This window comes from Equus quagga, chromosome 19 (assembly GCF_021613505.1).
Source record: "Equus quagga isolate Etosha38 chromosome 19, UCLA_HA_Equagga_1.0, whole genome shotgun sequence".
NCBI lineage: Eukaryota > Metazoa > Chordata > Mammalia > Perissodactyla > Equidae > Equus > Equus quagga.
In genome coordinates, this window is record NC_060285.1 from 25207760 (window position 1) to 25235278 (window position 27519).

At 44.5% G+C, this 27519-nt stretch overlaps 1 protein-coding gene across 1 annotated transcript; it reads left to right on the forward strand.

Annotated features, from left to right (window-relative positions):
- The first annotated feature begins 1218 nt into the window (after positions 1-1218).
- Positions 1219-26944, forward strand: HAL (histidine ammonia-lyase). Its single transcript, XM_046646259.1, has 20 exons — positions 1219-1898; positions 2569-2629; positions 2728-2755; positions 3298-3372; positions 3465-3537; positions 3629-3695; positions 3999-4036; positions 4664-4789; positions 6858-6997; positions 8757-8804; positions 9418-9565; positions 10280-10375; positions 10473-10531; positions 11593-11673; positions 13950-14015; positions 14092-14257; positions 17168-17302; positions 22406-22514; positions 22614-22683; positions 25113-26944. Exons 1-20 carry the CDS (start codon positions 1652-1654, stop codon positions 25251-25253), a joined length of 1974 nt encoding a protein of 657 aa, XP_046502215.1. The 5' UTR covers positions 1219-1651; the 3' UTR covers positions 25254-26944.
- The last annotated feature ends 575 nt before the right edge of the window (positions 26945-27519 follow it).

Consider the following 27519-nt stretch of genomic DNA (forward strand, 5'->3'; position numbering starts at 1 on the left):
GGAGTGAGGAAGGCTGTGGGAAGTGGAGGGAACAAGGAACCAGGAAGTCAGGTCTAAGGGCAGAGAAACCAGTGGAGAACTGGAGGCTAGAAGGTTGTGGTCAGAGGGTGGGGTATTGGAATTTAGGATTTCTTATGTGTGTCCAGTTCAAGTGATGAAAAATTCCAGGGTGCGGTCAGGATGTGGGTGGCTGAAGTGCAAGTTTCAATGAGGCTCAAGGAGGGGCAGCTTTTTATCTGTATGCTTCCCAGGAAGCTGTCAGAGAAAGAGAGATTCTGGGTATGGGTGTTTTCTGTGAGCCACTGTGTCTCTATTCCCAACAAAATGTTTTAGTGGAAACAGACTTTTCCAGATTTTTCTATCGCATAAATCAAATCTCTAGAAACTGGCTTACACTAAAATGCTGCTTAGTTAAACTAGCGCCCACATTTCTTTGATTCCTTCTTCAGGCTCTTCAGATCTCCTTCATCCTAGTGGTAATGAATTGGGGGCAGGGAGCAGTTTTCTGTGTTGAAGAAGCTTAACTGGATCAGGGATATCCATGTGCCAAGAGAAAGTATTTATAAAGCAATATAGGTGTAGGGAGTGTTACGGTCCCAAGAATAATAATTGCAAACACTTCTGTAGCATTTCCGATGTACCAAGAGCTGCTCTGAGGGCCTTACGTATGTGAACTCGCTTAATCCTCCCAACAGCCCTTTGAAATAGGTACTATCATTATTCCCATTTTAGAGATGACGGAACTGAGGCCCAGAGAAGACAAGAAGCTTACCCAGAGGTCACACAGCTCGTAAACGGCAGGGCCAGGACTCGATGCCAGGTAGATCCTACAAATACTGCAGTGAGGCAGTTAGCCCCTCTGCCTTTGCATGAGAAAACGGAGGCTAATTAATAACTCACTTGCTCAAGGCTAATAAGTAGTGGAGCTGGAGTCCCACCCATGGCTGGCTGAGCTGATAACCTCCAAGCCATGGAGGCTCAGTCGCCAGATGGTGACCTTTCATTGTGAAAACGATCTCTGGCCTTTCCAGTCCCACCTTGTGGCGGGACAGCTTCAGAAAACCTTAGCCGTGGTAGGAAGCAGTTGCTCAACACCTTTGTGGAATAAACAAATGAATGAGGATTGCCACACTCCCCGGTGTCAGAGTTGGCCAGCAGGGTGCATTTTACAGTTGAGTAATTCCAGATAAAGACAGGAACATGGTGTTTATAAGCTGCCCTTAACGTAGGAGAATGCAGACAGAAACCAGGAGAGGAAGAAATCAGGAACCCTGAGGACAGGGGACCCGTAGCAGGGGCCAGCGGGCGCTGGGACCCCAGTGGTCTTGCTGCCAGCAGGGCAGCATCGCAGGTGGACAGGCCGCTCTCCTGCCTGCATCCCCCTCTCCCGCCCCGTAGCTCAGCTGCAAAAACCCGAAGGGACACCGCGGGGCTCTCAATAAATATTTGTCCAATGCGTGAGTGAGTAAAGGCAAGGGAGGGGGCGTGTTTTGAAAGTCCATCCTAGCCCTCCCTGCCGACCACACCTCGGTAGTCACTCCCAGATAAAACTCTCCCCTCCCGGTGACAGTCACCAGCGACTGTCACTGGTGGAGGAGTAGGCGCCGCCTGGTTCCCTGGCCTGCTCTGCCGTCGGGGCTGCTGCGGAGCCATGCCCCGGTACACGGTACACGTGCGCGGAGAGTGGCTGGCCGTGCCCTGCCGGGACGCGCAGCTTACCGTGGGCTGGCTGGGCCGCGAGGCCGTGCGCCGCTACATCAAGAACAAGCCGGACAATGGTGGCTTCGCCTCGGCGGACGACGTGCGCTTCCTCGTGCGCCGCTGCAAGGGCCTGGGCCTGCTGGACAACGAGGACCCGCTCGAGGTGGCCCTGGAGGACAATGAGTTCGTGGAAGTGGGTGAGTGGCCGGAGCAGCCCGAACGGCGGCGGCCTGGCCTGCTCGGTGCTCAGGTCCCTGGGAGGGAGGTCCTGGGGGCATCTCCGCTGCAGGGTAACCGCGCGCTGGCGGTGGGCGGGCGCGCGCGAGGCCCCTCTGTGTCTTCGCTTGTCACACGCGCCGGTGAGGAAGGTCGGATTCTTATCCATCTTTTACAATGAGGCAAGACTCAGAAAGGAGGTGCTTTATTCAGAGTCAGTTAGTTTGCTGGTAAGTAGCAAAGACTAGATTTGAACCCAAGGCGGCAGGTCTGAATCCCTTTGCAGTTTCAAGTCATTTTGAAGATCTTTTCGCCCTTCAAAGGAACCTCACCGGACTGGAGGCCAGCGGCATGGAGGAGATCAGATTTAACACAAAATAAAGCTGGGGATGGAGGCGGGAGTTAGGTCTTGAACTTTCATTTAAACTCCTGTGTCTACCCCCCACCCCCACCCCTCAGACCTGTCTCTGCCTTTTGCTCCCCTACTTTGTAAAGACGCTGAGAGCCCTTGAAAGCATCTGAAGGTCATTTAAACCAGCCTTTTCTACAGAATTCGTAGGCAACTGAAGGGCCCTTTCTTGGTTTACCAGTAACGCCAAAGGCGGCTCTGGGTGTAATCTGTGAGGGGTCTCTCTTGCATTCTTGTTTCAGTTATAGAAGGGGATGCCATGTCTCCCGACTTCATTCCATCACAGCCGGAAGGAGTTTATCTGTATCCTTTCCTGGGTCTGCTGGGGGGTGCGGGGGGTTCCTCCTTCCGGTGAGGGGTCTGGGCCTCTTCCACCAGAGTGTTCCTTTACCTGGCTCCAGATACAGCAAATACCGGGAGCCTGAAAAGGTAAGCCTCAAGCCACTTTCTTTTTGTTAAGAAAATTAGGTCCCCCTGGTTTAAGGAGGGGGAGGGCCAGTAAAATTTATGAGCCAATACTATTAATTAGGACAGGGCTTTCATGGAGCTCTGTGTAGTAGGAACGGCATTACGCATTTCCATTTCTAACCATCCTTATGCAGCCTCCTCTTCAGCAATGCATTTTTTTTTTTTAGATTTATTTTTTTCCTTTTTCTCCCAAAGCCCCCAGGTACATAATTGTGGGTCCTTCTAGTTGTGGCATGTGGGACGCCACCTCAGCATGGCTTGATGAGCGTTGCCATGTCCCTGCCCAGGATTACGAACTGGGAAAACCCTGGGCTGCTGAAGCAGAGCATGCAAACTTAACCACTCGGCCATGGGGCCGGCCCCCAGCAACCTGTCTTTTTAACTAGCTTCTTAATGTTTCACAGCAGTGATAAAATCTCTGAAGTGCTAAAGGTCGGTTCTGCTAGAGGCTTCCCTACTCTCTCCTTTGAGCAAACTCACGGAGCTTCCCTTCTTTTGTGCAGTACATCGCCTTAGATGGAGACAGTCTGACCACAGAGGATCTGGTCAACTTGGGAAACGGACACTACAAGATAAAGGTAAGGGGGAGGGAGGGGGAGGATGTCCTCTGAGCTTTGTCGCTGCGTATGAAAGTCTTCAGCGTGCTCAGCTCTGCCCAACGTTTTCCCAGCTCACCCCAACTGCGGAAAAGAAGGTGCAAAAATCCAGGGAAGTCATAGATAGCATCGTGAGAGAAAACACTGGTATCTTTTTCTCTTTGTGTTATACAGTTCTTTTTAGAGACTTAAAAAATATGGCCTCCATCTAATTGGATAATGTGTGTTTTTATTCTAGTGGTTTACGGCATTACGACAGGTTTTGGGAAGTTTGCCAGAACTGTAATTCCTATCAACAAGCTAGAGTAAGTGTGATTCTCGCTCTCCGCACCAAAACACATATTCACATGCCACCTACCCCCATCTTTGAGATTTCATTCAACAAGGGGAATAATGACCATTTGCCCCAACTTACAGATGGGGATGAGGCTCGGGTTAACTTGGACATGAGTTGGTGCTGAAAACACAGGCTTGTTGGCTTCTTCCATTGCATCACGCTGCCTCATTCTGTCCCCTCAAGGATTTAACTATTTTCCTTTCATTTCCCCAGCTGAGGGAACGTTCTCAGTGCAAGGTATCTAAGAGGATTTTCTTCCTTTCTCTTCCAGGGAGCTCCAGGTCAACCTAGTACGTTCACATTCCTCAGGTAAATCATTCCAAACGTTGGGTGCCTCCTGGATCTTGTTTGATTTGATGAGTAAAGTACAACACAGCATGAGGCATCCTATAACAGCCCCAAACAACTAGTGCATTCCAAGGGCTGGGTACTGATTCTGCTGCAGGGGAGGGAGGGAAGCAGACAGCATCAGACAAGCCTGGCTTTTAGCTGAATCTCAGAAAAAAGAATGGGCCGGTGGGAGGGACAGGGTTGGGATGGGAGTATGTATGGCATTATGCCAAGAGAGGGGTGCATTCAGGGAATGAAATTAAGGCTGGAACCCCGGGAATGAGTTGATCAGGATGAGGGGAGATGAGAAAGTCTGTCAAGAATCAGCTCCCATCAGATTGCAAGGGAGCTTGTGCTGAGCAGTCTGGACACTATTCCAAGGGTGCTGGGGAAGGTGAGAGCTCCCTGAAGCATTTCAGGAAGAGGAACTGAGAAAGCAAAACCGGGGTTTCATCTTTGTCTGGAAAATGGGACTTTAGACAGTCCGGAGGGAGAGCAGGGTAACTATTTGAGTCAAGAAGTGGAGAAAGATTTGGGAGATGGAGGCAGCCAGGAAGTGGAAAAGATTTTGTTTTTCTTGGAGAAAACATCAATTCTGTTTTGTAGGTGTTGGGAAGCCACTAATCCCTGAGAGATGTCGGATGCTCTTGGCTTTAAGGATTAATGTCTTAGCCAAAGGATACAGTGGCATTTCCCTGGAGACCCTCAAACAAGTTATTGAAGTATTTAATGGTAATGTAATGGATTCCTGTTTGACCCTCCATTGAGGCTGGGCGTGTTCCACAGGTGGACTTGATTCACAGGATGGTGAGGAATTGGTTGAGACAAGATGACATAAAATAGTGTAGATGAATGGAAAATGGGCTTGGCAAGAAGGAGGATAGCAAGGTGGGGGGAGTGGGGCAGAGACGCTTACTCCTGTGTACTTTCACCCATTCTCCATCACCCTTCACTTAGCACTTGGCCTCTTTAAGACTGGAACCAGCCCCTTAAGTCTGACCTGAAGTTCAGGGCTGGAGAGAACTTTGATTCAGTGGTGCCCAAATGTGGTTAGAGAAGTTGTATCAAATCATCTGGGAAACATAATGATTCATCCCAAAGACCAATTCAGCAGTTCTGGTTGGTGCCTGGGAGTCTGAAATCTTAATGCTCCCCAAGTGGTGGGATAGCCAGACGTAAGTAACTGCAATCCAACTTCTCACAAAGGTAGCACAGAAATGCAAAGAAATTAAGGACTTGCTTGTGATAGAGAAGCCATATAGTGCCAGGATGTGATGCAGTGCAACTCTTTGGAGCTTACTTCCCAGGACAGGAAAATTCCTATGTGGAGACCAGACTTGAAATGCTTGGGAGGCCATTGTCCCTTCTCACAGATAGGATAAATATTCTAGGTCAGTGGAGGCTTGGGGACTCTTTGGGGTGAAGGAGTGGGAGGAGAAGCACGGCTGGGCAGTCACATAGAGAAAATGCACGCTAGAGTTCCCACACTGTTGACACAAGTGACCCATAAATATGATCTGCCAGTTAGTGAATAGCAATTTGAATGAACAATCTAGGACATAGGGCTGTGCTATGACCAGTAAGGATGTCAACATCTATTTCCACTCCCACCCTGGTGTGCCCTTCTATGAGCCTAAAATCTGATAGTATGACTTCCGCTGTAAACCCACCTATGCTTTGTGGATGAGTCTAAGACACCTCTGGGCCCTAGAGTTCTGAGAGTTCCCCAGGATGAACTCTGATCTGGAAGCTGGCTGTGGACAGCACTACTTTATCCTGCTGATAGTATTTAGCAGTTGGAAAAAACACTGCTACCAGGAGTTTGAGTTTACTTTAGAAAATGAAGCCCCTCTTTTTGGTAACTTATTGGGACTTTCCTACCAAACGGTACATGTCTGTTTATAAGTGGTGGTGAGGTGGCAGATGAGGGGACTGGGAATCTGGCAAAAATGAAGAGACTAAGTTGCCTTTGACTTTCCCTCCCCACAGAGCCCCTGGCAACACTTTGGTGTACCTAACCCTTCTGGAACGTTTCATTACTTTTCTAATGTAAACACTTACATGTTTCCAAACATTCTCCAATAGGTTTTAATGGCTACACACAACTCTGGGTCATATGAAAATTTCTTAATTCCATATTTAGATCATTTCTAACTTTTTCTTCTTAGAAACAAGGCTGTAATGGACAACAGCTAGTTCCTAATCACATCAAGATACATTGCTAGAATTTCTAGAAATTTCTGGATCAGATTAGAAACATGCACAGTAACAGTAGACGAAGGGGCAGAAGACTAAGGAGGAGGAAAAAGTTAAGCAAACAGATCAAGCCTTTGGGGAGACGGGTTCTAGATCACCTTTTTTCTGTGTAGCCTGGTCTTGATCATTCTCTGTGTACATTGTTCGCCCAACCGCTTTCACACAGCATGAGCATGTCCTGGCTAAAACCTATAATGCTTCCCATTGTCTTAGGATAATGTCTAAACTTAAAGTGGCTTACAAGACAAGACTTTGTTACTAGGAGGGTCCTCCTTCCTTCCCCCTCCCTCCCTCCCTCCTTCCTTCCCCCTCCCTCCCTCCCTCCCTCCTTCCTTACTTTATCTTCCTCTCCCTCACCTCTTTCTTTCTATAGTAGCTCAGCTAGTTCCCTTAAGCATTAGCTGTGTTTGAGGAATTGTCTTTCCCAAGGTATTTGTGCCATAAAGTGACACTAGATCCTACTAGGGGAGGTTGGTCTCCCTGGCAAAGTGAGGGCAGCCAGAATGAAGCGCTCTTGAATAACCAATGCCTACTTCTCTCCCAGCCTCCTGCCTGCCCTATGTTCCGGAGAAAGGAACCGTTGGTGCCAGCGGAGACCTTGCTCCGCTCTCTCATCTTGCTCTTGGGCTGATTGGAGAAGGGAAGATGTGGTCTCCAAAGAGTGGCTGGGCTGATGCTAAATATGTAAGACTGATCACCACTTCCACCTGCAGTACTTTCTCTAGGCTGGACACCTGGCGTACTTGCATGCTTCCTATCTCTTAATCCTTACAGCAGCCCGAGGAGAGGGCCACCGTTATTCCTGTTTCATAGATGAGAAAACTGAAGCTTAGAAGTCAAACTAGGCAAGGCTCTTAGCTTGCATACTCGACTGCCAGCCTTCTGGACTTGGTGATCGATCACCTTGGTCAAAATGTACACCTTCCAGTGTTAACCCCAGAAATTTATTCTGCACCTAAAACAGACTGTGCCAGTGCCTATTAAGAAGGTCACACACTGTCGTGAGTGTATTTAGTCACTGGTCTTACAGATGCAGAGCTGTGGATCATGGCATTTACTGTATGGTTTCTAGAAAGCAGATTCCATTTTTCCCCCAAGCTCCTACCCTGGTGGCTAATCAGAAAGGCTTGCTTTTGATAAAGCTTCATTGTTTTCTTCATCCACTTCCAAATTCCCTCAGAGCAGCCAAAAAAATTATTTGAAGTGTCATCTCCGATCAATTTCTGGGTAGTTCCCCAGCAGTAAGCAAAGGGGTAGAGGACCATAGAGGAAGAAGAAGTTAAGGGAGCAGATAGTCCCTATGGGGATATGGGTTCCAGATCACCTTTCTTCTATGCAGCCTCCTCTTGATTATTTCTCTGCGTAGAGAGTTCACCCAACCACCTTCACATAGCAAATCTGAGCATGTCCTGGCTAAAACCTGGAATGCTTCCCATTGTCCTGAGTATAAGTCTGAACTTAAAGCGGCTTACAAGAGTCTTGTTTGTCATGCTACCCCCCCACATCCCTCTCTGCCAGGGTTCTATATTACAGAAGCTGGAGCTTCCCTGCAACTCGAACCTGCTGTGTCCTAGGCAGAGGGCCCAACACGTGTCCATTCTTCTCTTCCCTGCTCACTCCTGTTCCTCCTTCTGATAAGTCCTCTCTGCTCTTCTGGTCCTTGTCCTTACCTCTCAAGTCCCTTTTGCCCCTCCTTTGTGCTCTCCCAGCACCTTACATGATTATCCACTGAACCCTACTCACTTCCTGCCCCTGGAACACTCAGTATCCTATTACTGTAAATTGCCCCTGAGCTTGTCTGTCTCCATTTTTCTCACTGCTGGCCCAGCCTGACACCCAGAACAGATTCTGGTGTGTAATATAGGTATTCAAACGAACTTGTGAAGTTGACATTGAAAAGGGTACTGGCTCTGTCGTCCTTCTTCCCTAGAGGGACCTTAACTCAGTGACTACTTTCACTTCTTTAATTTCAGGGGAAGATTTTTCTGCCCTTTTCCCGACAGATTTCAATAAGTAGGACAAGGATGGAGGACTTTTTAGATCAAGCTCTGGAGGCAAGGGAGTGTGGACACACAGTCAGGAGCCCAGCCTCAGCACGGCACAGGTGTGCCTATGTAGTCAGGAAGCGGCAGTGAAAAAAGAGAATCACTGAGGTGGAAGCTGAACATGAAGGACCTGGACACCAAACTTCAGGGTTGATTCTGTGGACACTAGAGCCCCTGACTTAAGTACAAAAATTATTTGAAAGATAAATCTGCTTTCAGACTAAAGAACAGAGCTAGAAAATAGACCAGAGAAGTTGAATAGAGCCAATTCATTGAGGTCTAATTTTCTACAAGATAGACCTCTGGGCTTAAGGATCTTTTGTTGGATTCCACATGAAATTAGAAATAGGCTGGTCTTTCATTTGATAGCCATTTTTATCTTCTTAATCATTCGACAGGTCCTGGAAGCCCACGGATTGAAACCAGTTGTTTTGAAACCAAAAGAGGTAAGGAGACTCAGGGAAAATGCGTTCATTTGGAGTGTTTATTTCTGCACTATTTTCAATCTTAATATCAGTCTCACTGGTTTCTCAAAATAAATGTGACTTACATGTTTGTTGAAAGTTGAAAGATTCTTCATGCCACCAATGCTTACGGGTTCTCTTACATTAGAATTTAAACTTCAAATTGGGATCTCTAAGGATCCCTTAGAGATACTTTAAGCCAAGATCCCTTAGGATGCTCTAAGCCAAAAGTCTTGGACCAGAAATTTTTAGGATGTCTTGTCTACAATAATGAGAAGTTAAGGAAGAAATACAGCATAATTAAGAGCTAAAGACTTTCTGTGCAGTCTATGCTGGAGCTACCTTGCTGCCTTGAGAATGGGGGTACTTAACAGCTATTCCATTTGCCAGATTTATACTAACAATTTCACAAAGGATTGCATTTAATCCTCAAGTGCTTAAATAAGCATTACTGCCCTGTCCTTTAGAAAACATGAATAAACGTCATTCAGCTGGCTGGCTAACTTCTCTTATGAAAGCATAAGATATTAAATCAACTTGTACGTAGGTTCGTTACAATAAATAAAGTAGGAAACTTCTCTCTTCCTCCCCAAAGGGTCTGGCGCTCATCAATGGGACACAGATGATCACCTCCCTGGGCTGTGAAGCTGTCGAGAGAGCCAGTGCTATTGCGAGGCAGGCTGACATAGTGGCGGCCTTGACTCTTGAGGTGTTGAAGGGCACCACCAAAGCCTTTGACACTGGTCAGCATGGGTCTTCTGCTCTGTTGTTATTCATTCAACCCGAGCTGGTGGGGCGGGCTAGTCAAGGTCTTTAGACACAGGAGTGCTAGAGGGGAGTGGTGGGGGAGAAGGAGAAAATCCAAGTGCCGATGGCATGCTCAATACTGCTACAGCTTCATCTAAGGTATGGCACCCTTGATCCTTAAAATGACCATGTTTTACAGACAGACACTGACCCGAGTTAAGTGGCCTGCCCCGGGTCACCCAGGTCTGCCTCCCATCAAACTATGTGTTATCTTAGAAATCTGTTCGTAGGGTTTTAGAATTAGAGTAGGATTTGGGTTGATCTGCATTAGAAAATTGAGAGAAAAACTGTAGAAATGGTAGCTTATCTAGAAAGTAGCGAATTTGAAAGACTATTATATGTAGCAGGACAGAAAAACTGTCTAAAAGTGACTCAGTTAAACTAAGCTACTACAGAGCTCCCTTCCATGGTGAGCCTAAGTCTTCTTGGGATAGGCCCAGTGTCTTGAGTTGAATTCTCTCAACTCATAGTTTGCATTTGGATATTTGAAGTAGAAAGAATAAAGTCAACAAGGAAAATTTTGCTTTTGGAGTTAAGTTTCTAATTCTGAGTGGTGGTTAAGGAGCCCTGGGACTTTTGAGGGCTGTGTCAGCCCCGTGGGTGGTCCTGAGCCACCGCTGCCCAGGCGTTCTCTCCTTCATCAATTCCAGACATCCATGCTGTTCGCCCTCATCCTGGGCAAATTGAAGTTGCTTTCCGGTTTCGGTCACTCTTGGACTCCGATCACCACCCATCTGAAATAGCAGGTCTGGGCACGTTTATGTGAGTGGGCTGATTTGGTTTTGCGTTTTGTGGAAAGAATTGATGACATGTCCCCTGCCATCCCCTGCACCTCTTCCACAGAGAGCCACAGGTTCTGTGATCGGGTTCAGGATGCATATACCTTGCGCTGTTGTCCACAGGTAAACAAACAAAAAGTTTCTTTTCTTTCCCCCAATTCAGGGGGGAACATATAAGAAGAGGAAGGTGTTAGGAAATCACGTAATGGTCAATTATAATCCAAATTTATTTACTGCTTCTATTAAAAATTATCTATATCATACTTTCACTTCTCCAATTATTGTGAAGTTTTGATTCTATATGGCAAACTGTTTGTTTCCTTTTGTTTTGGGTTTTTGTTTTGTTTTGTTTTTTTTGAGGAAGATTAGCCCTGAGCTAACATCTGCTGCCAATCCTCCTCTTTTTGCTGAGGAAGACTGGCCCTGAGCTCACATCTGTGCCCATCTTCCTCTACTTTATATGTGGGACGCCTGCCACAGCGTGGCTTGCCAAGTGGTGCCATGTCCGCACCCGGGATCCGAACCGGCAAACCCTGGGCCACCAAAGCAGAACGTGCGCACTTAACCGCTGCGCCACCAGGCCGGCCCCAGTGCTTTAACTTTTAAAAATTCTTAGTAATAACCCCATCGTAACAGTTAATGGAGTTTTACTGGTTCTCCCTGTAAAACTTGAACAAGATAGCGCTTGAACCAGCCTGCCAGGGATGTTCACAGGAAAGTCTAATCAAAATTCAAGTGCATATCCTTATCTGCATTTAATAAGTAGACATAAATCATCATAAATAAATCTGTGAGGCTTACTTTAAATAAAATTGCGCAAGACCTAGGCTTGCGTGAGGCGTTGCAGATATTACAACTCACTTGCATATGGCAGTTATTCAAATGAGAGATGAACATGCTCCTCAAGAATGGAACAGTATTTCAGCTTGTGCCAAGTTCCAGTCTTTTGAGTAAAAGAGAGTCCTCCATAGAGTAAATACCCTAATTTCCTTTTCCTTAGCAAGTTCTGTTCTAGTTAGGTGGATCAAAAACACCCACGGCGAAGAATTGCCAAATTAGCTCTACAGTAAGAATAAAGCCCAGTTTAAAATGGCCTTGCTATTCTAGGAAGAACAGTGGCCTCTGTGTGACAGGCGCCATTCTCAGTGTCTCCGTGTATTAACTCATTTAATCTCGTATTTTAGATCCACGGTGTGGTGAATGACACAATTGCGTTTGTGAAGAACATCATTACCACAGAAATTAACAGTGCCACAGACAATCCTGTATCTTTTGACTGTCTACTGTATAATTGTCATTATACAATTCCAGCTGGTAATTTTAAGTTTGTTGAAGTGATCCTTTTGTGTAGCATCTCTGTTCTGTCACTGCGTTTCATAGGCTAAGGACCTGAGGCTCAGAGGTTAAGTGACTTTCTCTAGGTCAGAGCTTGTACGTGGCAGAAGCAGATCTGGGAACCTGATCTCAGTTCTGGAGTCTAACATCCTGTACTTTCAGAATTCACCCATTAAAGATTAAAGTAGGTGTCTCCAGCATCGGCTGAGAGGTTTCATGAAAACATCTGCCCTGAAAGTCACTGCTGAGGTTGTTGGTGGAAGGATGAAGGCCTACATCACAAGTGGGATTGTGCAGATCCTGGGTAGGTTGACATTTGTGCAAGTCTTCCTGGTTCTCGTGACGCCGCACTGCATTAAACAGAAGGCAGTCCTTGACCGCTTACTGAGTATTGACCAAACAGGTCTGGCTTTCCCCATCCCAGGTCTTCTTTTTCTGACATGGACTTAAATCAGTGTTTCCATATTTGTATGAAGAATAGTAAGAACACTTCCATTTCTCAAGGACGGCCTCTTCTTTCCTCATGGCTTGGGTCTCTCAGAGCTATCTTGTTTTTGCTATGGAATGTTCTGTGATGGCTTAGCTTCCCCAGAAGTTAATTTGATGAGTCAAGAGTCACGTTGGCGAAGTCTTTATGGAGACCATACTGCCTTTGAAAACCACCGAATCCCTTAGGAATCTATTTTTGCTATCCCACGTCTGCCTCACTTCTTAACACTGGAGAAAGTGCTGACAGCCAGGGTTAGCAGACGGGTTTCACAGCAGCTGCAGGAGGTTGCTCACAAGACCTTTTCCGGGTAGCTTCTCTGACAAGCTTACTTCAGAGTGTGTGTTTTATGTCCTCTCCGATTGTTTTACAGTTAAGTCAAACCCACCCTAGATAATCCTCAACTCACTAACCCACCTCAACACCATCCCACCCCCAAATGGAGTAACAGTTTTCATGAACTCTGTGTAGTCTTGTCGTATCCATCAGTTCTTGCACTGTAGAGGGGAGGGTCCATTCTGCACTTACTTGAGTTAGACTTGAAAGGGTATCTTATAGAATAAAACGAAAACAAGTTACTATTAAATTATTGGATATGGGGGAGGGGATAATTCCCTACTAATTTTTTCCCCCACTGCTTGCCTCAGCAAAAATATCAGCCCAAAGTCCTTTCTCAATTAAAGATTCTTAATTGTGGATTGTAATTGTAATATTTGGGAGTTCTCCTGCAATGCTGGTGTTACCTGAAAGAATATTTTTCTCCATTTTCTATGGCAGACAAGGAGCATCTGTGACACAGTAGCTGGCTATTATGGGAGTTAACTTCTAATTGCTGCAACCTAATAGCCAACGAAGTTGGAACAACTAGAGAACAATAGAACATGCTTAAGTTCTCAATTGGTGCAGAGATCACTTGCTGTAAGGATTCAGAAAATGGAGAGAAGCCCGGGCCTGTGGTTGGGGGTGGGTTCATGGTGACAAGCAGAAGCCAGTTCTAATAGGCTCTCAGTCATATGTACAGAAAAGGGGAACTCCAAACTTGACTGAGTGAATGTAACACATGCATTTCCAGCTCTTTCTCACACAGAGGGAGTTCCTGGTTCACAGGTAGTGAATATTCTTTAGTCCAGCAGGCGAAAATTAGCTCTTCGGAACCCAGAAGGAAAGTCTGTTCCTCTCATTTGTCTGGGTGCCTCTTAGTTTAAGGAAAGTATCTGATAGAATGCAATGACCCATGAGAGTGCTAATACTCAGTTAGTCCAAAGTTGCCTCTGGCCTAAATGGGTTTGCTGTGACCCATGGCCGCCATCTGCTGTGAATGCTGCCGCAGGATCACTGAGTAGAGAGTTTGAAAGTTTTCCCAGAACTGGTTCTTCCAGACCGTTTAGTGGTTGCTCCTCAGCAAAGTCTTCCAGCCTGCAGGTTCTTCTATGGAGCACACGCTCACAGTCCCCGTTGAAGAAACAGAATTTGCTTTTAAACTGGTGTCCTGGTCTCTGTTCTTAGTTTCAATTGGGTGAACAGGATTCATCTTTAGGGTTTCGTTTTTGCTTGGTTTCCCTTTATGTCAACAACTGCTTGCAGAAAGACTTTCCTTCCCTCCACCCCACAGTTGTCCAAGGGCTGCCACCTCCATGTTAAAAATAAGTGGGCTGGGAAAAGAGTTATGCTTGAAGTGATCAGCAAATGTTATATTCAAGCCTTAACCTGTTTTGAAAGATGGTATTTGCCAATAGGGGAGAGACTATTTCCGGAGGAAACTTCCATGGCGAATATCCAGCCAAAGTAAGTGTTTTAGAATTGCTTCTGACCCTGAAAGTATATTCTAATATAGGCCAACTGAATTGAGACTCTCTTTCAGGCCCTGGACTATCTGGCCATTGGAGTCCATGAACTTGCTGCGATTAGCGAAAGAAGAATCGAGAGGCTCTGTAACCCCTCCCTCAGCGAGCTGCCTGCCTTCCTGGTGGCTGAAGGTGGCCTGAACTCTGGATTCATGATCGCCCACTGCACAGCTGCAGCCCTCGGTAAGGACACTGCCCTTTTCCCACAACACAAGCCTGTCCATCAAAGTGCCTTTCCATTTTACCTGAAAGTATCAAATTCTGTCTTTGAATGAGCTCTAACTTTTTCACTACCTCCATTTGCATCCTACCTCTCTCTATACAAATGCAAAGGTTGTCTCTTTCATTTTTTTTTTTTAGAAAAAAATAGAAAATAAAACTTAAACGATGTTATTTGTTATTAGTGTTATAGAGTTGATTCTGACTCCTAGGGACCCTGTGGACAGCAGAGCAGACCCGGTCTGTTTGCTCCATCCTCTCCCCTTCCGGCGCTGTATCAGACAGTGCTCCACTGCCCTTCACAGGGTTTTCATGGGCGATCTTTTCGGAAGTGGGTGGCCAGGTCCTTCTTCCTAGTCTTTCTTGGTCTGGAAGCTCTGCTGAAACCTGTCCACCATGAGTGACCCTGCTGGTATTTGAAATACCAATGACATAGCTTTCAGCATCACAGCAACACACAGCTGCTACAGTATGACAACCGATGGATGGTGGTGTGGTTCTCTGACCGGGAAATCAACCTGGGTCACGGTGATGAGAGCATGGAATCTTAACCACTAGACCACCAAAACAATCTTATGCCAAAACATAATAATACACTAATGAGATTGTAAATAATGAGGTTTCCACCATTTCTCTGTAGAAAGCAATTGGACATCACATATGAACTTCATCTTTGTAGATTTTTTTCCTAATCTCAATTTGGAGACTGTCGGAAGGAAAAAGACAAAGATGTTTATGGCTAATGGTGAAACTTGAACTGACCTGAGTGATTAAACTTTGGGCTCATTCTGTTAGATATACCAACCACTAAAAATGTGATTACAACATGCGACAATGCTTGTAAGGAGCAGGTTTCCCTCTCTGAAAGCTGATCTTCAGTGTAGCTGATCTCTGACTCAAGGCTGTAAGGGATGGATCAGTAACATATCAGAACAGGGCCTGGCACAAAGGAATGCTAAGGGTTTCACTTATGTTCACTCATTAATCATCACAACAATACCTTGAGGCAGGTACTGTTATTACCTACATTTTACAGATGAATACCTGAAAGTCTGAGAAATTAAGTGACTTACCCAATATTGCACAGCTAGTAAGAGGCAGAGGATTCAAACCCAGGCATTTGGCTCCCAAATCTATGCTCACTTCAATTAATGAGGATCTCATTTTAATCAATACTTAATCCTAAAATACAGTTGCTAAATTTAACAAATAGAAATGCAGGATGTCCAGTTAAAGTAGAATTATTTGGGACATACTTGTACTAAAAAATTATTTGTTTTTTATCAGAAATTCAAATTTAACTGAGCATCCTGTATTTTTTCTGGTAAACCTACTCATGAGGCAGGATTGCTTGGTGGTAAATTAAGAGCGTAGACTCTGGGTCTGAAGCCCAGCTCTGCCATTTACCAGCAGTGTGATATGGAGCAAGTGTCTTAATTCTGTTGACCTTCAGTTTACTCCTGTGTAAAACGGGGATGATAAAGTTGCCTACTGGGGCTGTTTTGAGTATTAAATGAATTAATGCATATAAAACCTTAGAACTGTGCTGGCACTAAATAAATATTAGTTGCTATTGATATTACCCCTAACCTCCTCTTTCCCTAAACCTCACAGTAAAACTCAACACAAATAACCAACAAAGAGCCTCTGAATGCATCTTCTCCTCTGTCCAGTATCTTCTGTTTGCTCTCTTACCTGCTTATTAAAATATCTCTTCAAAGGGTACCGACTTCTCCCATGAACCTGGGGGGCAGGGAGAGTGGTAACTGATTTCTAGAGAACATCGTGGACTGTGGGAAGCCTCATTTGAATGTGTTTCACTCCCATGCTGCCTATTAGAGTTGTTCAGCTTGCTTTCATTATAGTGAAACTGGTCGTTTTCTTTTTTGGGTCCCTTGTCAGTTATCTTTCTGAACAAGTGCCACCACAGCCTGCTGAGCTGTATGGCAGGGTGAGGGTCCCAGGACCTGGGACTGGCAGTGCTGAAGCCTGGAAGTCCTGGGCAAACCAGGATGAGCTGAGCACCCCAGCTTATCGCCAGGCTCTCTCAGGTTCCCTGACAGCACTGAAACCAATTGAAGCTTCACTCAGAGCTGCTTTCAAGGTCAAAAACAATGGGAAAAAAACTCTTCGAGTTTGACCTTTCCTGGCTTCTGAAGCCGAGGAGAAGGAACTCTCTAGGCTAGGTCCTTGCTACTTAAAATGTGGTCCTTGAGCCAAAAGTAGGGCCATCACCTGGGAGTTCGTCAGAACAGCAGAATCTCGGGCCTCACCCAAAACTCAACATTTGCATTTTAATAAGATTCAGTGATTTATATGCACAATAGGGATTGAGAGACACAATCTAGGCCATCTCTAGGATTCCCCAACCTGCCCAAGATATCTCTGGGAGTCATCAAACCTTTGCGTAAACCCAGTGCGTCGCTTAAATGTCACCATTGAGCAGTCTGCACTGTTACATCGTCTTGCTCAAGAGCTGTGGCTCCAGCCTCAATCCCCAAATGCCACGCCTGACTCCCGCCCCTTCTGGTGACACAACCAAATTGTTCTTGAGAACCCAGAAATGACCCTCATGTCTCTTTTTCCCTAGTCTCCCTGGCATGCTAAATGCTTCCACTTTGGCTTTGTAATACTAGCATTCCCATCCTGGTCTTATCTCAGAACTCACTATAGCTTTAGAGTCCTTCTCACTTTGGGAAAACAAACCAATGTGTTTCCTTTTCCCAAAGTAACTTTGGACCATCTGCTACTTGGTTAATGACCAAGAGCTCCTGGAGAGGGTATTCCATGCTGTGGAGCGCTTTGGGAAGCCACATGTCATTTTAGCAGCTTTTCCTATTAAGAGCATACTTAACTTGCATTGTCCTCTTACAGTTTCTGAGAACAAGGCTCTGTGCCACCCCTCGTCTGTGGACTCTCTCTCCACCAGCGCTGCCACAGAGGACCACGTCTCCATGGGAGGATGGGCGGCGAGGAAGGCCCTCAGGGTCATCGAGCACGTGGAGCAAGGTAACCCCAGCCAGTCCGGGATGGCAGGCCTTGCTGATGAACTACTACGCAAGTGGTCCTCAAAGTGGGATCCCCGCAGGCAGCATCAGCATCAACTGGGAACTCCTTAGGCAGATTCTCAGGCCCCGCCCCAGACCTGCTGAATCAGAAACTCAAGGGAGGAGAGCAGAACAATCTGGGTTTGACAAGCCCTCCAGGTGATGCTGATGCTTGCTGAAAATTAAGAACCACAGCTAAGCCAGTTCATCGGCCGACTTTTTTTTTATTGAGACTTTAAAAACATATTCGAAAATGGAGAGATTAGTGCCATGAACTCTCATGTACACCTCACTCTGACTCAACAGTTAGCACATTTGCTTCAGTTTTTCTTTGACTCTTCTCAAACTATTCTCTAGCAAATCCCTGTGATATTATTTTCTTCCTGCATACTTCATCTCTTAAATATGAACGCATTCTTATCCATCATGATGCCATTATCATGTCCAACAAAATTCAACAATGTCTTAGTATCACCGTTGGGTACATATTCAAATTTTCCCAATTATTGACCCTCAATATCTTTACAGTGGGTTTGTTCAAATCAAGATTCAAAGCGCACGTTTTAAATTTGGCGCTCAAGGTTTTAAGTGTCTTTTCCTCTAGAACAGTCCCCTCTCCCCTTTTTGTTGTCTTCATGCCACTAACATGACGTTCATCCTGTTAAAAGAAACCGGGTCAGTTTTCTGATAGAGACTGACAGTCTGGATTTATCTGTTAGCTTCCTCGTGGTGTGACTTCTAACTTGTTCTCTGTTCCACGAGTTTCCTCTTTGTTGCAGTTGGCCCTAAAGGTTTGACAAATTTTAGATCCAACGTTTTTGGCAAAGATACTTCACATGTGGAGATGTGCTAGGCCAACCTCACCTTCTTAATTACTGCTTGCTTTGTTTTTGAAAGAGAAATTGCCTTTCTTTAGGCACGGTTCTCTAAGTTCCTAGGTTTTTGCAACTGTATCTGAAGCAGTTGGCTGACAAAAGAATATCACTATTTTAAGATAAATGTGAGAGAGTTGAATATTCACTTTTTTGTAACAGCTGTATCGAAATACAATTTACATACCATATAATTCACTCATTTAAATTGTACAATTCAGTGGTTTTTAGTATATTCACAGAGTTGTGCAATTACCACCACAATCAGTTTTAGAACATTTTCATCACCCCAAAAAGAAACCTTGTACCCTTTGCCTGTCACTCTCCCATTCTCCCTATTCTCCGCCCTCCCCTGAGGCTTAGGCAACCACTAATGTAATTTCTCTGTGGATTTGCCTATTCTGGACATTTCACAGAGATAGAATCATACAATATATGGTCTTCTGTGACTGGCTTCTTTCACTTGGCATAATGTGTTCAAGGCCCACCCATGTGGTAGCAGGTGTCAGTGCTTCATTCCTTTTTATGGCCAAATAATATTCCATCGTATGGATAGACCACATTTTGTCTATCCACTCATCAGCTGAGGGACTTTGGGTTCTGTCCACCTTTTGGCTAACATGAATAATGCTGCTATGAACATTTCTGTACAAGTTTCTGTGTGGACATATGTTTTCATTTCTCTGGAGTGGAAATGCTGGGTCATATGGTGACTCTATGTTCATGTTTTTGAGGAACTGCCAGACTGTTTTCCAATCTGGCTGTATCGTGTTATATTCCTACCAGCAATGTTCGAGTTCTGATTTCTCCACATCCTCACCAACACCTGTTATTATCTGTCTACCATAGTGTATTCTTAATATTCATTCTTAAGATGGTCTCCCCATCTGCATCAAAGCTTCAGGAGTCACCTTTATTGTTTCTCAGATCTTCTATCCAATTCATCAGCAAATCCACCTTACCTTCGAAAGACATCTCCATCATCTCCTTTTGATCGGTCTCCTTGTTTTCACTACTGTTCCTCTGCAATCACCACGTACAATAAGTAGAATGAGTTTCTTAAAACATAATTTTGACCACTCCATGCCCCTGCCAAAAATTTGCCAATTACTTACTATTGCTCTAAACAAAATCCAGCCCGTTCAGTAGCCTCCAGGGATCGTGCAGGACGTGATCTGTCTTCTCTTTCCTGCTGCCACCTCTCTCCAGTCCATTCTCTATCCTGGAACCACAGTGCTATTCTTGTTCCTGCAAAAGACGCATCCCTACCTCAGCACCTGTGTCCTCGCTGATCCCTCTGCAACTCTGTTCCCTAAGGGCTTCACGTGGATCACTTCCTCACTCCGCCTACGGAGCTGCCCGGCTTCCACCTCAGTTGCCACCCCGTCCACCCCAGCTAAAACAGCACCTGCCATTCTTCCCTCTTTTTGTTGTTGTTGTGTTTTCTAGTAGCACTTAGTATTCTTGACATACCTAGGCTTGTCTTTCCCAGTCAAATACAAGGTCCGTGAGGGCAGGGATCTTGGCTGTCTTGATCACACCCCTGGATGGACCTAGAATGCCTGGAACAGTGCCTGGAACAGACTTGGTTTGCATGACAACAAAGTAGGCACTATAAGTCCAATTACAAATCCAGCTCATCTGGTGTACTTAACACATTTACATCAGGGAGGTGCAATGAACAACAACAACAAAGAATTGGCCATTTGTATTTCCAGCATGTTCATTGTTCCTTCGGTTTGCTTTGCTTCAGATGTTAAACAAATACCTGTAAATCTTGGAATCCAGTGGTGCTGGATATAAAGCAAGATAAGTGCCTACTTATTACAGCACGAGTGATTCTTCATTGCCTAGGGGATGCAGAATGAGAACAGTTCCACCTGGTTGCATGGAAAGGCATCCACCAGTTGAGCACATGGATTAAAGGGTGAATGAGACGTACTTTCTCTCTGCCCTCTTAGAAATTAGAGTCTGACCAGGGAGGCGGACATTGGACAACAACTTGGCAACTCTCTGTAGCAGCTGCCAAAATTCTGACTAAAGTATACAGTTCTAGGAGGATATAACTGAACCTGTTCTAGTCTGAAAGGATGAGAAAAGGCATCTCTGAAGGAGCATTTAAGATTAAGCCCTGAAAAATGAATAGGTCCAGGTAATTCAGGGGAGGGGTGCAGTATTAGTTTCGCAATGGAAGGGGGACATGCGCAAAATAAGTTGTTTTGGGGATGCTTTGAGATGAAGATACAAGACATCCAAGTACAGGTGCCTATACTCAGGAAAGAACCAGGACAAATGACGAAGGGCAGTGCTCTCTGCGTGGAGGGAGCTGAAGGCTGCTGCTACAGGTAAGAAGGAGAGAGGACACCAGGAACAGAATCTTAAGAGAGGATTGCCTTCAGGGGAAAAGAGGACCTGAAACGTAATCGCCCACTGGAGGAAGGAGGGAAACCTTTTCAAAGGGAGCCGCTTAAAGAGCTCAGGCTGGCAGAGATCTGAAATGAGAGCATGAGAGCGAGACTGAAGCGCAGACATCTCAAAGCCTGGGGGAGGGAAGAGGACGCAGGGTCAAGAGAAGCAGTCTTTTCTTAGTAAAAGGAACACAGGTATCAATTAGCCTCAGATGTCAATAAATGATAGTGTCAAGTTTTAAAACCTTGAGAATATTCTAGCAGTATACCTAAGTAGAACTGTTATTTATTTCCTTAGGATGGTTGTAGTTCATGTGAATTATACCCAGGTAAGGTGAAGAAAATAGTCACATAAAACCAGAAGGTGTTTCCATGATTCTTAGGATAAATTCAGTGTGTTTAAATTTTGAAAGGGAAGGTTGAAGGTGGTTATTAGGCCATCGAATATCAGTTTATTTCAAAATAAATGAGAACCATATAAAAAATATCCAGGTAAATCAAGATACATTGAACCCTATTAATTTGGAACAATGAAGTACGTGGTTTTTAAAATCTGTTGATGGCATCAGGGAGAATGTTGGTTGGGGACAGCAACAAAGAGCATTTAACAAAATGTTGCAGAGGTGGCAACAAGATTTTCCTGCCATGTTTCATGTTTATCTTGCAAACTCATCTAGGAAGCCCCCTGTTACCTGCACGAGCGAAATCTGTCATTGCCCCCTTTCACATTCTCCAGCCAAGAGGCCAGGTTTGTGTCTCTGAGTAGCGGAGGAAATCAGAAAGACTACCAGTTCTGATCTTGAGCCCCAGCTCTATTAAATAAGTGAATGCGCTTATTCAACAAGATGCTTTACTTCTCAAAGTTTCCAATTCCTTACGTGTAGTGAGGAGACTGGACCAGAAGATGTGAAGTTTCTTCCAGGTCCAAAATGGATTCTGTAACTTCATCCTCTTCCATTGTGACCTGTCTGTACTCACCAGTTTGTAATGTGCTTCATAAATTTTAAGACAAGTAGTCAAATGTTTTTAATACTCCATTTCGGTTAACCCCTTAAATTCTCTGATCAACTTCAACCTTCTAGATTATTTTCTTGGCAAAAAATGGAATCCAAAGTGGTTTAATTTTGAACTCTATTTCTATTAAAAGTCCTTCATTAGACTTGTATCAGATGTAGAGAAATTTAGATTTTAATATTTAGAGTTGATCACAAGGGATGGGACCTTTAATGAGTTCTTAGCTAGGAAAAGATGGAGCAAAGATTGTTTTATCAAGAAACTTAAAGTTGGTAAGACACCAATTTCTAGAATTTCAGTTTTAGTGGACTTGGGACCTTTAGTTTGAAGACTTGAAACAGACATCACAGAATCAGTCCAGGGCAGCCATTCACTGTTCTTTCATGGGCTCCTTCAACCCTTTGATGAAGGTATGTGCCGAGTATTTCAGACCAAAGGGAACAGCAAGACTGAAAACAAATTGAAGTTTACACAAAGGTGGAAATAGGAAACAGGTGTCACCCATCCACCCATCCATGAGGTGAGAAGGGGTCAACTGAGACATTTACCTGGGTACTTCTGCCCTTCTTACCATTAAAGATAAAACCAAGGGGTTAGAAAAGCAGATTTAAAATGGTAGCCAAATACCAAGGCGGCTTCATTCTACCAATACACAGAGAACCAACTATCTGCTAGTTGCCTAGCAATGGCCACCAACTTTGGTGTGATTTATATCCCTCAAGCATGAAGTCAGACTTTAATCAGCCACACTCTCCACTTTTCTCGTTTTAGTGCTGGCCATCGAGCTTCTTGCAGCCTGCCAGGGCATAGAGTTTCTACGTCCCCTGAAAACAACCACTCCACTGGAGAAGGTCTATGACCTGGTGCGCTCTGTTGTGAGGTAATGTCAAACAGGGCCCTGGAAGTGACACCACTTCAGAACTGTCAACCCTGGCAGTGGGTAACGTTTGGCTGATGGTTTGATGTGCTTTCTCTGTAGGCCCTGGATAAAAGATCGCTTCATGGCCCCAGACATCGAGGCAGTGCACAGGCTGCTCACAGAGCAGAAGGTAAGCTGGCTACTTGGCTTATTTCTTAGTTTGGGGTCATTATGGGAAAGCAAAGTGGGAGTGGGGAGTAGAGAAACATTGTCTTATTTTGTTTCCTGGCTAGTCCTTGGAAGTGAACAAAATGGTACTTAGGCAACTTCCACGGCCACTAAGAAGCTATTTGATAAACTCATAAGTCTCCCATGTTGCACCAAACATTGAATGTCTGAGGATTAGCAGCTGAAATGAATTTTCAATGGAGTTCTGGGAGTATTCATGGAGAGTAAATGAGATAAAGGGTCATGGATCCTCCTCACCAAGAATTTTCTCTTTCGTTCAAAAGTACTTTCTCTTTCAGTAATGCTACTGCCACCACCACCTGCTCCAATGAACCCATAGACCAGAAGAGAAAACAAAGACCTACATCTGTCCAGTGCATGGGGTGTCCTGCCCCATCGCCCTGGGTGAGATGTGGTTTCTCTTTACTGCTCATTTCCTCTGGCTACATCGACTATAGACTCATCTGATGGGGACAGATGCCTAGCATGTTGACTCATGTTTAAAATATATTTTTTAAAGTTCCTTAAGCCTTTTGTAGTAATCTGTAGGTATCATGCTTCCTAGAATTGCTTGATTCCCCCTGGAACCGTTGCTCTGCTCTTGGGCAACGATTTTCTCTTTGATCTTCACACCTGTCATTTCTAAGTGTGCCCGGCACCCTTTCAGGGGAAGCCCCTTGCTTGCTGCTAGTAGAGAGGTGTGTGAATGGTTAGACTTTTATAAAAAATTGAAATATACAGGAGTCGGCCCAGTGGCTCAGTAGTTCAGTGCGCATGTTCCACTTTGGTGGCCCGGGGTTCGCCAGTTCGGATCCCAGGTGTGGACCTACATACTGCTTGTCAAGCCATGCTGTGGTAGGCGTCCCACATATAAAGTAGAGTTAGATGGGCACGGATGTTACCTCAGGGCAGTCTTCCTCAGCAAAAAGAGGAGGATTGGTGGCAGATGTTAGCTCAGGGCTAATCTTCCTCCAAAAAAAAAATAAATAAATAAAATTGAAATATAATTGACATATAACATTATATTAGTTTCAAGTGTACAACACGATTCAATATTTGTATATATCACAAAATTATCACCACCATAAGGCTAGTTAGCATCCATCACCATTCATAGTTACAAATTTTTTTTCTTGCCATGAGAACTTTTAAGATCTACTCTCTTGCAACTTTCAAATATACAATACAGTATTATTAACTACAGTCACCATGCTGTATATCACATCCCCAGGACTAATTTATTTTGTAACTGGAAGCTTGTACCTTTTGACCCCCTTCACACATTTTGCCCCCCTTCCCCTTGCCTCTGCCAACCACCAATCTATTCTCTGTATCTATGAGTTCAGTTTTTTGTTTTTAGATTCCACATATAAGCGAGATTATACGATATTTGTCCTTCTCTGTCTGACTTATTTCACTTAGCGTAATGCCCTCAAGGTCCATCTATGTTGTTGCAAATGACAAGAGTTCCTTCTTTTTATGGCTGAATAATATTCCATTGTGTGTGAATATACACCACATTTTCTTTATCCATTCATCCATCAGTGGCCACTTAGGTTGCTTCCATGTCTTGGCTGTTGTAAACAATGCTGCAGTGAACATGGGGGTGAAAATATCTTTGTGAGGAGGTTAGCCTTTGAAAGAATACATTTTCCAAGGTAATACAAAAGAATAGGAAATGCTCCCTGGCTGTCAGTGGCAATCAGATAAAGTGCAGCTGTAAACCAAAAACAGAGCCATAATTTGAGAAGATGTCATGCTTGAAAGAGAATAGGTGGGAGGTGGAGGTAAACACCAAAGAAAGGTCTGAACAGAGCTTCTGAAACTGTAATGTGCATGTGAATCTCGGGGGATCCTGTTACAATGCAAATTCGGATTCAGGTCTGGAGTGGGGCTGACATTCCGACTTGTCCCAGGTGATGCTGATGCTGCTGGTCCACAGACCACACTTTGAGTAGCAAGGGTCTCAGGAACAGAGCTCATGTGGCCTGGTAATAGAGCAAATGAAGAAATCCACTGCCTTTACCATTCAGAGTTTGCTTTAGAAAATACACAGGCATACCCTTGAGCAGCTCTCCTTAATTCTGTCCACAGAAGAATTCTCTAGGTTTTATTTGTTTTTTGGCTTGTTTTGCTTTAGAAGAATAAGCAGCTGAAAACCTTCATGGTTACTTCAGAAAAGTTTCAGACTTTGTATTTTAAAAGCTATCCATGCAACCAAAGAGTAATGGATACAGATCATGTGTCAAATGGCTTATAATAAAAGCAGGCAAATAGCAAATAGTCTAGTCAGGTAGAGATTATGTTTTGACTTCAGATGAATTTGCTGTTTAATGGCAGGTGAAAACAATGTCATCAACATTTCAACTTTGTTTTGTCCTTGTTACTCAGGTTTGGGAAGTAGCTGTACCATACATTGAAAAATACAGGATGGAGCATCTTCCAGAATCAAGACCGGTTTCTCCAACGGCCTTTTCACTAGAATCTCTACACAAGAACTCCATCAAAATCCCAGAGTCTGAGGATCTTTAATGGGCTTTGTCGTGGATTAGCAGGTCACATGGTACTCAGCTTCACAGAAAGCAGGATTATGCTAAAGGGGAGACCTGAGAACTTCCCTAGGTAGCTCAATCCATTGTATAATTCAGTTCTTCTAAAACCTACTTCGGGTAGGCGGGTGACAGTAAATCTAGCACTGTGCTCTTGTCGACCTGGTTGGAGATGCATCAGGTGTTTTCAGACTGTAAGAGATTTTTTTTCTTTCTTAAAGATCAACAGACCACTCCCTCTTAGGGGTGAGAAGAGTAACCACAATCGCATGAGTCTGTCTTTTACTCTTAGCATTAGATTAACTCAAATCTGGAAACCGATTGATAGCACTCTTTTCTGAAAACAAGAGTTTTGTGATTTGGGGTTTTTTTTGCTTTGAGAAGCTCTCCACTAGGTAACTTCTGCTGACCTTGCTATGCCATCATATGACAAATTTTCCTTAATATACCTTCATAAATAACCCTGTTTCAATCATAATTTGTCCTTAAACTGCTCTTTCTTCTATAAATTGAATCATAGTAAAGAACAGTCAACAGGTCCTCGAGAGGTTGCGTGTAAAGGAGTTAAGGAATGAATATGAGATTGCTATTGGAGTGGCCCTTATTGAAATGTGTATTTCACATTTTTCAGATATCACTATACCTATCAAAGAAAAGGGCTCAGATGCTTACGCTGGAGCTGGATGTTAGTACTATCTCCTCCTTACTAGGTGTTAGCACTCTGTGCACATTCTTATAATACCCTGTGTGGAGAAGCTTCACAGACAAGGCATCTGATGTTCAGAAGTTAACCAGTCCCCTCTCTGTAACGGTAATCATTAAAATGAGGCCCTATTGACAAAGGTCAGATGGGGCCCTAGGATGTGTTACCCAATCTGTTCTTCCCCAAAAAGAAGATAAAGGACCTTCTGGGAAGGCTTAAGTGTAATTGTCCGGATGAAGGATGGGTCAGATGACCTCTTGGCCTCCCAAGGCTAAGATCTGTGACTTTGTACCCATCTGTGCAAACGTGTGCAAGGCACTCCAGGTGCAGGAGCCTGAAACCATGGTTCTAAAATCTGCACTTGGTCAAGGAAAGGACAGACACTCTTGCCAGCTTGCCTACCTGATTACAGCCTAAAATGGGTTCAACGGCATATTTCACAATAGAGTTTTCACTCTTTAGATTGTAACCTGTTCACAGGAAAGGTGGAGACAGAAGTGACCCCTGTAGCGCCCAGCAGTGCAGGGAACAACAGCAACAAAAAAGGTGCTGGGGAATCTGTTTCCTGGGAGGGTGTTCTCAAAGCTGTTCTTTGGTAAAATGTAAACACACACATTTACACACACGTTTATTCCTTCTTATCCACAAGTAAACCCAGCGATGTGGTGGCTGCTCTTCACTCCTGGTTGGGGGTCCTGGATTCCCACAGGCCCCTGTGGTCCTCTGGGTCATTGAGTTTTCTGTGCAGCTCTCACATGTACAACTGACACTGCATGCCTTTGAGAGAATGTCAAGGTAAATACGGTATAAGCTAAGTCTCAACTGTCTTATGTTGTCACTGTATTCTTCGATTTTTATAACACACTTTAACACCTCTTTAGGGAAAGGCTATGCTAACTGCAGCTTATCAAGTTTCTGAAGGATTTAGTCAATGAATGTTAACTCATTAAAAAGGACTTTTAGAAATGTGATAGACTCAGTGTACTTTCTCTCTCGTTCCCTTTGGGTGGCAACAAAGGAGTGAGAGATGTGATTCCTCCCTAGCGGCCTCACCTGGGCTTCCTCACCTGTGTCTCGGGGCAGCCAGAGGGCAGCCCCCACAGAGCAGGGCTTTTCAAGCTTCTGCCAGGCCACGTTTGCTAAAACGCCCTGTTGGCCAAAATAAGTCACACATCAGGCCCAAGACAATGGAGGAGAGTAATAGTCACGTGTATGGATATGTGATTTGGGGGCTGTACTGTAACAATCTACCATATACATAAAAATCCCATACAGAACCTAAAAAAATTTCAAAGAAGATACTTTTCATTGCTACTTTAAACTTGTGTCTCATTTCTGGATCTGGTCACTGGATTATTATCTTTTTGTGAAACTTTCCAATTATCTCATGAATAGCATGATACTTTTGCATTTTGGGGGTTACTTTGGTTGAAAATATCAATTTATTAACTATAAACATTGAAAATACAGTCCTGGGTCACTTAACGATGGGGATATATTCTGAGAAATGCATTGTTAGGCGATTTCATCCTTGTGCAAACACATA